General features: G+C 41.1%; 1 protein-coding gene across 1 annotated transcript in view; it reads left to right on the plus strand.

Moving 5' to 3' along the window:
• The first annotated feature begins 6040 nt into the window (after positions 1-6040).
• Positions 6041-14141, plus strand: part of LOC128736153 (uncharacterized) — a 63682-nt gene continuing 55581 nt past the window's right edge. Inside the window, exon 1 of the mRNA XM_053830633.1 lies at positions 6041-7561. Coding sequence (XP_053686608.1) covers positions 6041-7561 — 1521 coding nt within the window. The remainder of the gene's footprint in view (positions 7562-14141) is intronic.

Consider the following 14141-nt stretch of genomic DNA (forward strand, 5'->3'; position numbering starts at 1 on the left):
GAAAATTGAAACACCCCGTCATTTTGCCCGATTATTGTTCTGCCTGATAAGCATTTATGGGCTTTTAACATGAAGCTCTGAACATGTTAATGCCTATGCTAATTAGGTGGTGCACAACATGATTTATCGACTGATTAACATGCACCCTTTTCAATATATTTTCCTTTTCTTAGTGTACCTTATAATTTTACGGTACCAAGTGGCTTTCCATTTATTTGTTGTAGAGCTAGGCCGAGCTTGTGTATTTTTAAAGTACAAAAAACTTTAAAGCACCTGCAGGAAAGCATGCATTTTCATCTGTTTTATGTCAAATTGCTTAAACCTTATGTTTAAAATTTGTGCCAAAAACGACATGAACCAAACCAACTAAAGATTTGTATTGCATAACTTACTGCCTCCTGATTTAGCAAGCATATCCCTAGCACCGATGTATCTAGAGAGCAAGCAATGGTAGCAAACGGCCGGTGGCCGAATCGTAAACCGTCAGATTTGAAACCGGAAGATACGGAAATGGTAATTGAAATTTATTGAGCGAATTATATGTGAAACGTAAAGCGATAGGGAAATTTTCATTACATCCTAATTAAAAGCAACAGTCGTTATTATGCACATAAATTAAAGTTATTGTACAGTAAACGATTTTCCATCGTTAACTTTGTGGGTTGGCTAGAGTAACACGGTTTCTCCACATTACGAAGCGTGATGAAAACTTCAAGCAGCAGAATTGTTTATTTACAATTTATCATCGTATTTATTGTTTCTTTCTCAACAAAATCGATTAACTTGAGTACTATCAAAGTTATCGAAAAACATTTTATCAAAACTAGAAGACAATCGCAAAAAGAAATGGATAGCACCATTAAATTGAAACTTGTACTTGTTATGGCAGTTTCTCGACGTCTCACGCCATCGAGCGTGAGCAAATTGTTGTACAAACTAACCAATTTGAACTCAATAAAACTTTTTACTTGGCGATTTTTTCCTTCTTCTAGCGCTCAACGCAAACTTTTCAACCACTCACCACGCTGCACCACAGAATTTGGATGTTTTCCTCAAATCAGTAAATAACAGAGCACTTTCCTCTGCAAGTGCCTTTCCTCGCCACTCGCTGCGCTGGCACAAAACGTCTACTTCGATATCAAATTGATAGATTGAACTTTATTGCTCATACCGACTGGCGCACTGCAGACAGACCACATCCAAACCAATGATGCCGGGTTGCACAAACATTCTACAGACACTAGCCGCAAACGTACATACACACACTGCTACACATGCACCAACTTTTGGCCACAACTTTGCAGACGCAGAAACCATTCGGGTAGATTTCCCTATCGGCTGCTTGCATGTTTGATTTTGCACCACCTTCCAAGCGGTAGCGAAGCGATGAAAGTTATATTATTTTGAAATGAATGTTCGAGTTCAACTGCTTTCTGGAAAAAATTTGGAATCTGATAAGAGGGAGAGTAGATGTGATTGGAACAATACGAGATATAATTGAAATCGAAAACTGTGACGGTGCAGGTATTCAGTGATGGGCAAAATGTGAGGACTATTCAAGTGGAACGTATAATTTGTACTCGGGTTGAAGTGTTTTAAGAAATTGTTATCATGTTATTTCAGTCTCATTTCAGATTATTTTCAACATTGTGTTAATTTGCTACATATTTCTATCTATTTTGTACGTATTTATCTAATTTTCCTGCTGTTTCATGTTTTATTTTAAATGATTTTTTTTAAATTTTGTTGCAATTTTTCTCTTTTTTGTTTCAATTTTTTATATCTGTTTTATTTATCTAATTTACCTCTTCTTCAAGTAATACATTTTTCCATTTTGTGACCGAAATTTTTGAGTTATTGGAGTAAAAATAGTCAAAATAAATGATGTAAACGATGCAAAAATAGTTAAAAAGAGGGATATAAGGACAAAAATATATAAAATAATTTGTTTAAATGAATTGAAAAAATAGTCAGAATAGTAAGAAAAGAGCCAAAATTAAGTAGAGAAAAGTAAAAAAAGGGGAAAACAAGGTTAATAGAAGAGTACAATGCACAATGAACAAAAATGAGCTTGTAATCCCAATAATTAGAAGCCGTTAGTTTGGAATCTCGCAAGAAACCTATTCCTATGTAAAAAAAATGCAAGGAATCGATTGGTGATAGTCCCATCTTGTCCAGACCTTGGGAAGATGTCCATCCCTTCACGGTCACTCTCGCAGACTGGCGTCGTGGCGTGCCCGAAACGGTGCAGGTATTGTCTGAAGCAACCGTGACCCAAGAGAAGCTGCGTCAGGTGGAATCCGACTTCTCCATGCTTCCTGTTCAACCAGGTTGACAGAACTGGTATGAGTCGGTACGTCTATCTACCATTCTCGGCCGTATCCAACTCTTGCTGCCATTTGCCCAGCGACTCTTACCTCGCCAGCTTCCGGGCTCCTCTGGTGTTTCTTCGTCCGTACCAGCCGTTGTCGTACACGAGCATGATGTCGATGGAGACCATTCCAGCGATAACACATACTGCCTCCGACTATCAAGGTTGCCACATGTACAGATTATTCTGTATTTAACAGATATTTGAAAGAAACCGCCTGTACAGAATCTGTATACATAGAATACAGATTTTCGCCAAATTACACAGATTAAACAGATTTTTGAGCTTTTACATGAGAGTGAAAGAGACGAAAATAGTCAGCAAAATGACTTTCTATCTCTTTCACTCTCACTGTTTTGCATTGGACAGATTTTTGCACAGATATTTTTCCTCGCCGTACAGATTGTCAGATTTTTCCAACAGAAAACACAGAATTATATGTGGCATCCCTGCCGACTATAGTGTTCTATACGCACTGGTGACTCTTACAGCCATAAGTCGGAAAGTATTATTCAGCTTCACGCGATTCCGTTTTGATAGTGGTGCTGCGATCTAGTCTGGACCTCCATACCGCAGTATCGACGATGGTTCACTAACCAGCAGCCTCCGCTTTCTACTACTCGATCCGTAACTATTCGGCATGATTCTAGATATCGCATTGATAACCTTCTTCGTCTACTCGCAAGCGTAGTCGACGTGGCAGTTGAAGTTCAACCGGTCGCCTATCATTACTCTCAGATGCTTGAGAGCGCGCGTTGAAGTAATAATGTGCTCTACGACGGTGACGACAGCATGTTGGACGGCCTTACAGTTGCTAACCAACAGAACTTCCGTTTTATCCAGAGCGTTGGGCCAAGGATGGAGCCTTGTGGAACTCCAAACGTAATGTTCATCGTCTTATGCCCCGCAGCGGACTCGTAAGCAAGCGTCCGATTCCTGAAGTAACTCTTCAGAATTCCGCATAGATATTCCGGGACATGCATTCTATGCAGCGACTCGGCGATGGTCTCCCATTTGGCACTGTTCATGTAACCATCCAAACAGGCTAGAACGCCACGATAATCCACTCCGCTGTTTAGCTTCACCACCACTGGGCGGCCGTGAATCTGATTGATGAACTGCGAAAGAGCCTCTTTGCGGGACATTTTCAAAGTATGCAAATATTCTAAAATATCCTATAATATTAATATCGGAAAAGGTGCACACGCGAGACCGTTCTGTTCGTTTAAAAACGAAAGGCGTTTTTTGCGTCCATCGTTACAACGGCGCAAAAACAATCTCTTCGCCTCTGTTTGAACGACTTCTCGGTTCGCTCGATCACTGTCCGAATAGCATCCACCGTGGACTTCCCTTTCCGGAACCCGAACTGCATGTTTGACAGATCATGGTCCACTTCCGTGTACTTCGTTAACATGTTACGGATAATCCTCTCCAGGAGTTTTCCGCATGTATCCAGCAGGCATATCGGCTTATATGACGCCAGATCCCTGGCTGGTTTCCCTGGCTTCGACAATAACACCAGCTTTCGGATCTTCTAACTCTCCGGGGACCTACCGTCTTCTAAGCATTTCTGCAACACGATTTTGAACATATCCGGGAACGCTTGTATTGCTGCCTTAAGAGCCACGTTAGGAATCCCGTCAGGACCAGGGGCCTTCTTCATCTTTAGCTGGCTTGCCTCTGCTACTATTTTATAGATAGAGACTTGCAGACCGTCAGCGCTGACTCTTTTTTCTGGACCGTACGGTGTTGGTAACCACATCGTAGGGGGTGCGTTGGAAAAAGTCCCTCCACAATAGTCTTCAGCTTATTCGGATACACCTCCCTAATTGTCGCAGCACGTTTTACTTGCTCCATTACGATTTAGTACACGTCGCCCCAGGGGTTGGCGTCAGCTTCTTGACACAGCTTCTTGTAGCAGTTGCGTTTGCTTTGTTGTATCTTCCATTTCAACGCAATCCTTGCCAATCTGAAAATCAGTCTGCACTCTTCACGTTCTACTGGATTTCTGGCTCTCTGAACTCGTCGTCTGGCTCTGAGGCGACCTGCGCGGAGGTTGCTAAGAATGTGTCGATAAAAGTCGCGGATTAAATTGCTACAAAAGTGAAGTTCACCCGTTTTTACACCACCGAAAATCGTTCCATCGCGATCCGGAGAGTCCGTATTATTTCGGGTCATGTTATCCCGTTTGTGCGATCGAAAACAATTTGTTTATTGCTGATCGAAATTTTGCCTTCACTAGACTGCTATTTCTTTATCGCTATTGCGCTATTGTCCCGCATAACACCAACAGACGAGACTCGCTCACTAGTGCCTCACACACGCGCATAGAATCTGTGGATTTTCACTGTTCCATCTCACACACGAGACACGACACAATGTCGAGCGTTCAACGTACACCGCCAGCTGCTAGTGCTAGCACGAATACTCCGTTGACAAACAAACGACTGCGGACTGACGAATGTGATGCAAATGCTTATCCGATCACACTAGAAGGTATGTTGCGGACGATGATGCAGCAATTTTCGGAAACGAGACAGCTGATCGATACGGTACGAACTGAAATTAGGGATGTCAACAGCAAAATTGACTCCGTTAAAGTTGATTTGATGGATGAAATTAAATTGGTAAAAAACGAATGTGCAGTGAAATTTCAGCAACATGACAATGCACTTGATCAGCTTAACGCAAGGGTGGATAATATGACGCAACAGTTTGGAGCTTTACAAAATCGAAACGAGCTCATTGTAAGCGGAATTCCTTTCAAAAACGGTGAAAATTTACATTCGACGTTAGAGGCAATAGGACGACATCTAGCAGTGAACGACACGGCCACCACGTTGGCGCAAATCAGGCGTTTGAAATCCGGCAACAAATCGGACAGCGATGGGCTAATCGTTGTGGAATTTCCGCTGAAGACCACAAGGGACGAGTTCTACAGTGCATACTTGCGGAAACGAGACCTTAAGCTACGACACATTGGACTGGACTCAGATCGTCGTGTGTACATCAACGAGAACCTCTCCATCGAAACGCGTAAACTCAAATCGGCTGCACTTCATCGAAAGAAGGCGGGAAAGCTGGTATCAGTTTACACTAAACAAGGTGTCGTCTACGTCAAGATTGCAGCTGGTGGACCACCCATAGCCATTCAGTCCGAGAATGAGCTGGATAAATATTCGTAACTATGTACATTCGTTCATTTTTGTAGTAATGTTTAAGTAGTATTTTTTGTATTCTTGTGAGTTGACTAGAAAATTGTATGTTAAACATTTTTAATTCCCGTTCCTCCATAATTATGCAGCCCTCTAGAAATTGCTTCCCATACTATATTTGATGCCTCCCTCTTTTAACCACACCTCAACGAACATTCCTAGAGCAGTGCTGAACGCTGTTCTATTACCTGGGAAGCTGAACATCTGTCACGGAAATTCCCAAAGCCTTTGTGCACGTAACTGTAGTAAGCTTGATGAGGTTCGAGACATCTTATGGGACTCCAAGGTTGAAATTGCGTGTTTCACTGAATCTTGGCTTAATTCGAAGATAAGCGATCGCAGCATCGGTGTTACAGGCTATCGCGTTGTGAGGAATGACAGAACATATAAGCGTGGTGGAGGTATCGCGGTTTACTACAGGGAGTATTTAACCTGTTCTAAAGTTTTTGGCACAATGCTTGCAGAAGATGCAACGGATAAAACTGAATGTCTGGCATTGGAGTTTCGAGTGGCGGGTCGGAAAATTCTACTGATAGTCATCTACAATCCTCCGGAAAACGACTGCTCGTCTTTCCTGGAGGAAAAGTTGGCTAATCTTGCTGTACGCTACGACAATATCTTTCTGGTGGGGGATTTCAACACTAACATGCTTCAGCCTAGTAGCAAACGTGCGCTTTTCAAATCGGTGCTCAGTACCTTTTCTTTGACATCCGTTAGTGAAGAACCAACATTTTTCTATGATGGAGGATGCTCGCAGCTCGATCTTTTCCTTACCACTAGAAACGAGAAGGTCTTGCGATTCGGACAAGTAAGCTTTCCTGCACTGTCGCAGCACGATTTAATTTTTGCGTCATTGGACTTTGACATCTCACCACCCTCCAGCCTGTGTTTTTACCGAGACTACGGCAACTTCGATGCTTATGTCCTGGAAAACGAAATTTTGGCTATCCCCTGGAACCGGTTCTATGCGATGGAAAACCCGAGCGACTGCCTGGATTTTTTCAATGCGCATATCAAAAGAGTGCATGAAACATGCATCCCTCTTCGTGTCAGTACCAGTCGCCGTAAGAACAACCCTTGGTTTTCTGATAGCGTTCGTCAGAGCTTGCTCGAGCGTGACTTGGCGTACAAGGACTGGTTGCAAGCTCCAACACATTTGAAGGACGTGAAGCGGCAGCGATACAAAGCGCTAAGAAATCGTGCTAACACGAAAATCGCGCAAGCCAAACAGCAGTATCTGCATCGTTTTCTAGACAGCAGAGCTTCATCGAAAACCCTATGGCAGCGAGTGAAGAGTCTTGGAATTGGCAAGGATAAACAGCATAGTCCCTGCGAGTTCGATCCAGATGAAGTGAATCGTACCTTCTTAGCTAACTTCACGAACAGTACTCACCGCAGACCAACACCAGAGAGTTCAGCACCAGCATCGTTGCACAGTTTCTCCTTTCAGCAAGTACATTACTGGGAAGTCGTGAACGCTATCTGGGACATTAAGTCTAACGCCGTTGGGATGGACGATTTACCAATTAATTTTGTGAAGATCATCTTACCGTTAGTTGTGCAGCACATTACATATTTATTTAATATGTTTATCGAACGGTCCACCTTTCCTGACTCCTGGAAACACGCGAAAGTCATACCGCTGAAGAAAAAAGCGCACCTGAACGATATCACTAATCTAAGACCAATAAGCATCCTCTGCGCGTTGTCAAAAGTGTTTGAGAAGCTTCTCAAGCAGCAAATGACATCTTACATGGAAGACAGTGGCTTACTGACGGACTACCAGGCTGGTTTCCGCAAAGGACAGAGCATCAAAACCGCAGTTCTAAGAGTGTACGATGATCTAGGAGCCATTGTTGATAAGAAAGGTGCGGGTATACTGTTGATGCTCGATTTTTCGAAGGCCTTCGATACCATTCCGCACAGCAAACTACTAGCCAAGCTATATACGCAATTCAACTTCTCTTCTGTTGCCGTGAGTCTGATAGAATCGTACCTGTGTGAAAGAAGACAGACTGTGTTTTGTGGTGGTTGCTGCTCCCGTAGTGTGGAAGTACCATCTGGAGTACCTCAAGGCTCAGTACTCGGCCCTCTACTATTCTGCTGTCATATCAATGATCTACCGACTGTGTTGAAGCACTGCTCTATTCAGATTTACGCCGATGATGTACAACTCTACGTCGGCGGACGTGGTCCCTGTGCACATGAGTTAGTCAGAATGATGAATGATGATCTCGAACGTGTTGCGGATTGGTCTCGACGGAATAAACTCTTTGTGAATCCTGCTAAGAGCAAAGCACTATTCATCACAAGCAGACGTCGAAGAGCTGGAAGTATCGTTTCACCAGTGCCTGGACTTCTTCTCGATGGTCAGAGTATTGTCTGTTCAGAGAAAAATTAGCGTTTTGCGCTCATTCTGACAGCCGCAACTGACAACCGAAACTGACAGTTCTGATAAAACACTGATACAAATTCATCTTAAGAAACACGTAAACATTATGCGTACACGCTGAATTATTTTTAGTCATAACCTGCAAAAATATACATTTAATCGCACAAAAATTCAAAAATTTAAAAAGCACATTTAAAATATACATTTCAACGACGCAAACATATTTTTTTTAGAGTTAGCAATGTAAATACGAATTATTAACATGGAAAAGGTTATAAAAAGCATCCCATTAGAATCAAACATAGAGCTGCTGTGAGCTAGACAGAGTATCTAACTAAATCGTGCAGTAGTTTAAAAACCTGCTCAACTCGTAGTGAACTACATGTACTTGCTACCCCTATCGGGGCTGGTGACGGTCAGTTTCATCACTGATACTAAATGTCATCTTGCAAAATAGTCTTATGCGTTCTTTGTAAGTCTCGTCATTTTGAAATCCCAGATGACGGACTATTGTTTAGCATTTTAGATGAAAACCCTTGCAATTAGACTTTTTTAGAACGGGTCTAACTGCCAGTAGTCGAAAATAGATGTTTGACATTATTTTGAAATCCAAGTTGGCGGACTATTATTTAGCATTTTTCATGAAAAACCTTGCAATACACTTTTTTAGATCGGAGCTAACTGCCAGTAGTCGAAAATAGATGTTTGACACCATTTTGAAATCCAAGATGGCGGACTATTATTTAGTAAGCTTTTTATACATTGAGTACGGTTTTCCGGATAAACTGACGCGGCTGATCAACGCTACTCTGGAGTAAGTGATGTGCTACGTGCGCGTTTCGGGGACACCCTCGTGTCCTTTTGAATCACGCAGAGGGTTGCAGCAAGCGGATGGACTGTCCTGTATGTTTTTCAATATCGTTTCACAAAGAAGTAACCTTATACCGCTATTGTTTTCCTTATTCTTTAACGACGTTTGTGCTGTACCTCCACGAGGATCCAGATTGCTGTACGCTGATGATCTTAAAATGTTTGTGCCGGTCAAATCAATTGAAGACTGCTGTGAAATACAAAAACTAATCGACATTTTTGCAGACTGGTGTGTTAAGAATGAGCTTTCCACTAGCGTGCGCAAGTGTTCGATCATCTCTTTTAGTCGCCTGAAAGAACCTATTATATGAAACTAGCGCATCAGCAACGAAATACTGGAATGGGTAAATGTAATCAAAGAACTCCCAAGTCTTCTTGATACGAGTATCTGATTTCGGAAACACTACTCATACACTACTCATAGGGTACCCAAAGCATTTAGATATCCATCTTGCTTACGTTCCCTGTACTTCTCTATTGTGTGTTCTATCCTAGAGTATGCTGCTGAAGTTTGGAGCCCCTCACTGGAATTTAGTCCTCCAGGTTGGAAGCAGTACAAACAAAATTCTTACGGTATGCTTTGAGATTTCTACCCTGGTGAAACCCTTTAGTGCTTCCGCCGTATCAAGACCACTGCAACCTACTCAACATTGAAACTCTCGACAATAGGAGAAAAATTCTTTTCCAGAAGGCGTTGATATTTCTACTTAATAAATTATATCCTGCCTGGCTTCTACACTGTTTATCAGATAATTCTTTCTTAAATCCAAATCTAAAGAAGTACATAATTTTAATAAAATATAAATTCAACTTAGAATCTTATTTGTATGACAAAAGTTAAATATCAAAATTTGTCTTGTTCTATAGACCTAGGAAAGAAAGCGTGCAATGTATTAGGGAAATGTCAAAAATGTTGTTCAAATATTACGAACACGTCTACCAGTATGGCTCGTAAAAAGCTGAATAGGGTCGGATTATGGGTAATTTATTTTTGGCCTACACCAAATCCAATATAATTAAAAGATTATTATTCACACATATTTTTAATTAGAAGCGTATTTCGTTTTATTGCTTCAGCTTAATATTTTCCCTAAAAACTTCATCGGAATACTTTTCATTTGGAACCAAAATCATTAAAATCGGTTCGGTTGTTTGAATGTTATAAACAAATAAATTTCGACGTGACGTTTTTTCAATATGTGAGTAAGTAAAATATGGCAATATGTGACTAGATAAACGTTTTTCTATATTTAAATGAAAAAAAAACAGACGTTAGTTCTTCGGAATAAAATTTTTTGTGACGATTTGCGCGAAAATTTTGTTTTTGTGCATTTCCAATTATGAGTGTATCACGTGTTATTCATAACGGCGTTTTTGTTTCAGTGTCTGAGAAGTTTGACAACTGCGGGGTTGCTTCTTCTTTTTCGTTCAAAATCGCCCGATGAGAATTTTTCTCTGAACTGACAATATCCCGTGGTCAGAAAGCGCCAGCAACCTGGGATTTATTTTTCAATGCGATCTGCAGTGGGATGGTTTGATAACACAACAATGTGGTAAAATCTACGCTAGCCTCCGAACGCTTTACTGTTGTACTTCCTCTGCATCGACTGCCGTTAAGCTGACGCTTTTTAAATCCTTGATCCTGCCGCATTTTCTATTTGGCGATGTCCTCCTCATTCGGCCCAGTGCAAGCTCCTTCGATCGATTACGTGTGGCACTAAACTGCTGTGTGAGATACGTGTATGGACTGAGCCGCTACGATCACGTGAGCCACCTGCAACAGAACCTCATTGGATGTCCGATAAAAAACTTCTACGCTCATAGATCGTGCGTCTTTCTGTGGAATCTGCTAAAAACTCAGGCCCCCAGTATTCTTCATCAGAAACTGATCCAAACTCGTGGACGCCGATTGCAAAACCTTGTGGTACCAGCCAACAACACTGCATGTTACGCTGCTTCACTGTTCGTTCGAGGTGTGGTAAGCTGGAACTCGCTACCGCCCGAAGTAAAACGTTCATCGTCGGAGGCAATGTTCAAGAGAGGCTGCATAAATTTTTGGAACCGTATAAACTAAAATATGACAAGACAATGTAATTATCGTGAATTAGTGTTAATTAGTTAATTAAATTATTATAATGATGTACCTTTTATTAGAACCGGAAGTAGCAATTTCAAAAAGATATTAATCTTACGCTACTGGACAATAAACAAGTAAGTGTCTCATTCCACCAGTAAGCTGGTCGCATTTCGCGGCTCCAGTTTTCTTGGCATGGCATGGCATCACATGCCCGTTAACTCGTGCGCATTCAGGGTCGACCTCAGGATCACTGTCCACCCGGAGCGTCTCAACGAACAAGTCTTTGTTAAAGGTCGTCGTCTTCCGCTTTCGCTCGCAGGTTCTAGCTCTGTGAATTATAATCGGACTCCGGCCTCATTGCGTCTAGTTCTAAACGTTTGTCCTGTGTGCAGTTTACCATAATCTCTTACTGGGATCTTACTGGAATCGTTCCTAATGTGCCGGTTCACACGCCCAAGCGTGGCTTTTTTGTTTAAAGTCCTGAGCTCTAACAAGACTGTGGCTATATCCGCCCCTAGCAAAGGAAATACGCTTATTTACTGGATCCGAGCTATCCCTGACATGGTGACAAGCGCTCAGATGGAGGGCAGGACACTTAAGGCAGCGTCAACTTGTCTCACAGAGCCGCTATCGAGTTTTTGGGGCTTTTCTTGGAGACTCGCCATGCCCAAGGCTTGTCACACCACGCCCATCATAGTCACGAAAGGTCCAATGTGCAAATGACAGATTCTCTTCGCGTCTCCTCTCTTACGCTTATACCACTGATGCAAATGCACCTGTATGCAGCTGTTTTGCAAGAAACGGTTGCTACCTAACTGGCTAGGTGGTTATTGGCTGGTTAATCTGTAAGCAAATTTGCGTTGAAATGCATTTATGCCGCAGTGATAAGCGCGCAAGAGAAGAGACGCAAGGAGAATCTCAATTGCACATTGGACCTATTAACATGTTAGTCGGTAAATCTACTAAAACGATTTGCTCCGTGTTTTTGAGAGTAGGCACTCAGTTGAATTCAATTCAACGGGAATTTTCCGAAATTATAATTCTCTATCGGTACCGCCATCCGGGGTGAGATTGTGCCAAAAAAGCAAATGTTTTTGTTCTTTAGCTCAGTATACACACAATTTAGGAACTAAGTTGATTTCAAACCTGTCAATATATACTAAATTGTTCAATTAACAACTACCGTAGAGATGGTTTAGTTACAATGAAACCTAATTTTACTGGAAGTGCATGAACTTTGGCACAATCTCACCCCTTCTAGGGGGTGACAATGTGCCAAAAACATCAAGTTAAGCTAAAAACCTAAACAGTGAACATTAGCATTTATAAACAACACATATAAATGTCAGAATAAAGTAGTTCATATGCGGCCGTCCATGAACTAAGTGGACTATTAGGGGCAGGGGGTCGGCCAAAAACAACGCATCATACAAAAAGTATGAACGAAAATAGCCCGGGGAGGTTTGAAATAACTATAAATAAGTCAATGCCATTATATAGCCAGTACCGTTTCTAGGGTTAACAAGGGGGAGATATATGAAGTGGTGTATCCTAAGGGGGCACACCTATTTGATCATTTAACAAAAGTAACCATTACTTCGTTCGAGAACTCGCGGCCGCAGAACATGTGGCCTATCCCACTCCCTCCCCCTCCTTAAAACTGGCAGTTTATACACGGTATGATATATTCGTCTTATATTAGAGTGTTTATTCAAAGCATCTGAAATTTCCAGAGAAAAAGTAAAAATTAGTTTAAATTATTTATCATAGGTCTGATGCTGAGTGCTCCAAAGAGGGGCTCTGTAGCCGCAAGGTTACCGAGTCTGCTTTGGCAAGCGAATGGTCGTGGGTTCGAATCTTAGTAGAATCAAGCCATTCGATGTTCAAAGTGACTTTTAGCATGGGTTTATTCTCAGGCCCCTCATTTGCCCTTCATTAATGCTGCATTCTATGTTATCCCGATAAGGCCTATTGACAGTGCAAAATGAGACCCTTATAGTTAAATGCACTGGTGTGCAGTGCCAGGGATGGCTATAATTGGGGACAGCGCTATCATGTGGAACAAGGTGGGTAAAGTAGAGAAAGCATTGAAAGAAGGGTAAAACCCAATTACACACAAGCACGCATGAAATTCAATAAGCATATCGCTCACTCAATAGCGATTATAGCAAATAAATGCAGTGCAGGTCATACAGCAAACACCCGGGCGATATCACAATAGATCTAACTATACTGGTCGCAGTGATGAGTCCATACAAAAAAAAAAAAAAAAAGAGTGCTCCAAAATGGGTGATGCAATCTAATCTATCAAAATATTGTGCATAATAGCAAAGAATGTGAGTGTACTTGTGTATAATGACGTATTTTTGTTGTATATGTGAAATTCACAAATTGGATCGATCATTATGGCTTGGCACAATCTCACCCCCGTGAAGCTCGAAAAGTACAAAGTTTCGAAAAATATTATTTTCGTAATCAAAACTTATCCAACGCATAATAACCTTTCAATACATGGTAAATGATTAGTTTATATACCTTCAAAATAGCAAGTTGATGCGATTTCTTGTTTGGGTTGGTTTATGCGGAACATTTTTTACTAGCGTTATATCCGAGTATTTTTATATCGCGAACTTTGAAACCCTGTATGGGCTAAATAATTTGCTAATATTATCTGTGTTCCATTCTAAGTTATGAATAAATATGTTATGTTCATCATCATTTTGAATATAGGTCACCAGTCGCTATAGATATAATAAATTTTCACAAATAAACATTTTTGGTTTTTGGCACAATCTCACCCCCGTGGCACAATCTCACCCCGGATGACGGTAACAAATAAAACGCGCGATCCAGTTTTGATTAAAGCAGAGAAATTTTCCTGAAATTGCACATAGTTTAAAGATAAGTATTAGTATCGTTTTTTTTAGAATATAAGCACTTCTGCATCTACCGGAGTATTGAGTAAAGAGTATTGAGTAAAGAGTATTGAGTAAAGAGTATTGAGTAAAGAGTATTGAGTAAAGAGTATTGAGTAAAGAGTATTGAGTAAAGAGTATTGAGTAAAGAGTATTGAGTAAAGAGTATTGAGTAAAGAGTATTGAGTAAAGAGTATTGAGTAAAGAGTATTGAGTAAAGAGTATTGAGTAAAGAGTATTGAGTAAAGAGTATTGAGTAAAGAGTATTGAGTAAAGAGTATTGAGTAAAGAGTATTGAGTA

This window comes from Sabethes cyaneus, chromosome 2 (assembly GCF_943734655.1).
Source record: "Sabethes cyaneus chromosome 2, idSabCyanKW18_F2, whole genome shotgun sequence".
Taxonomy (NCBI): Eukaryota; Metazoa; Arthropoda; class Insecta; order Diptera; family Culicidae; genus Sabethes; species Sabethes cyaneus.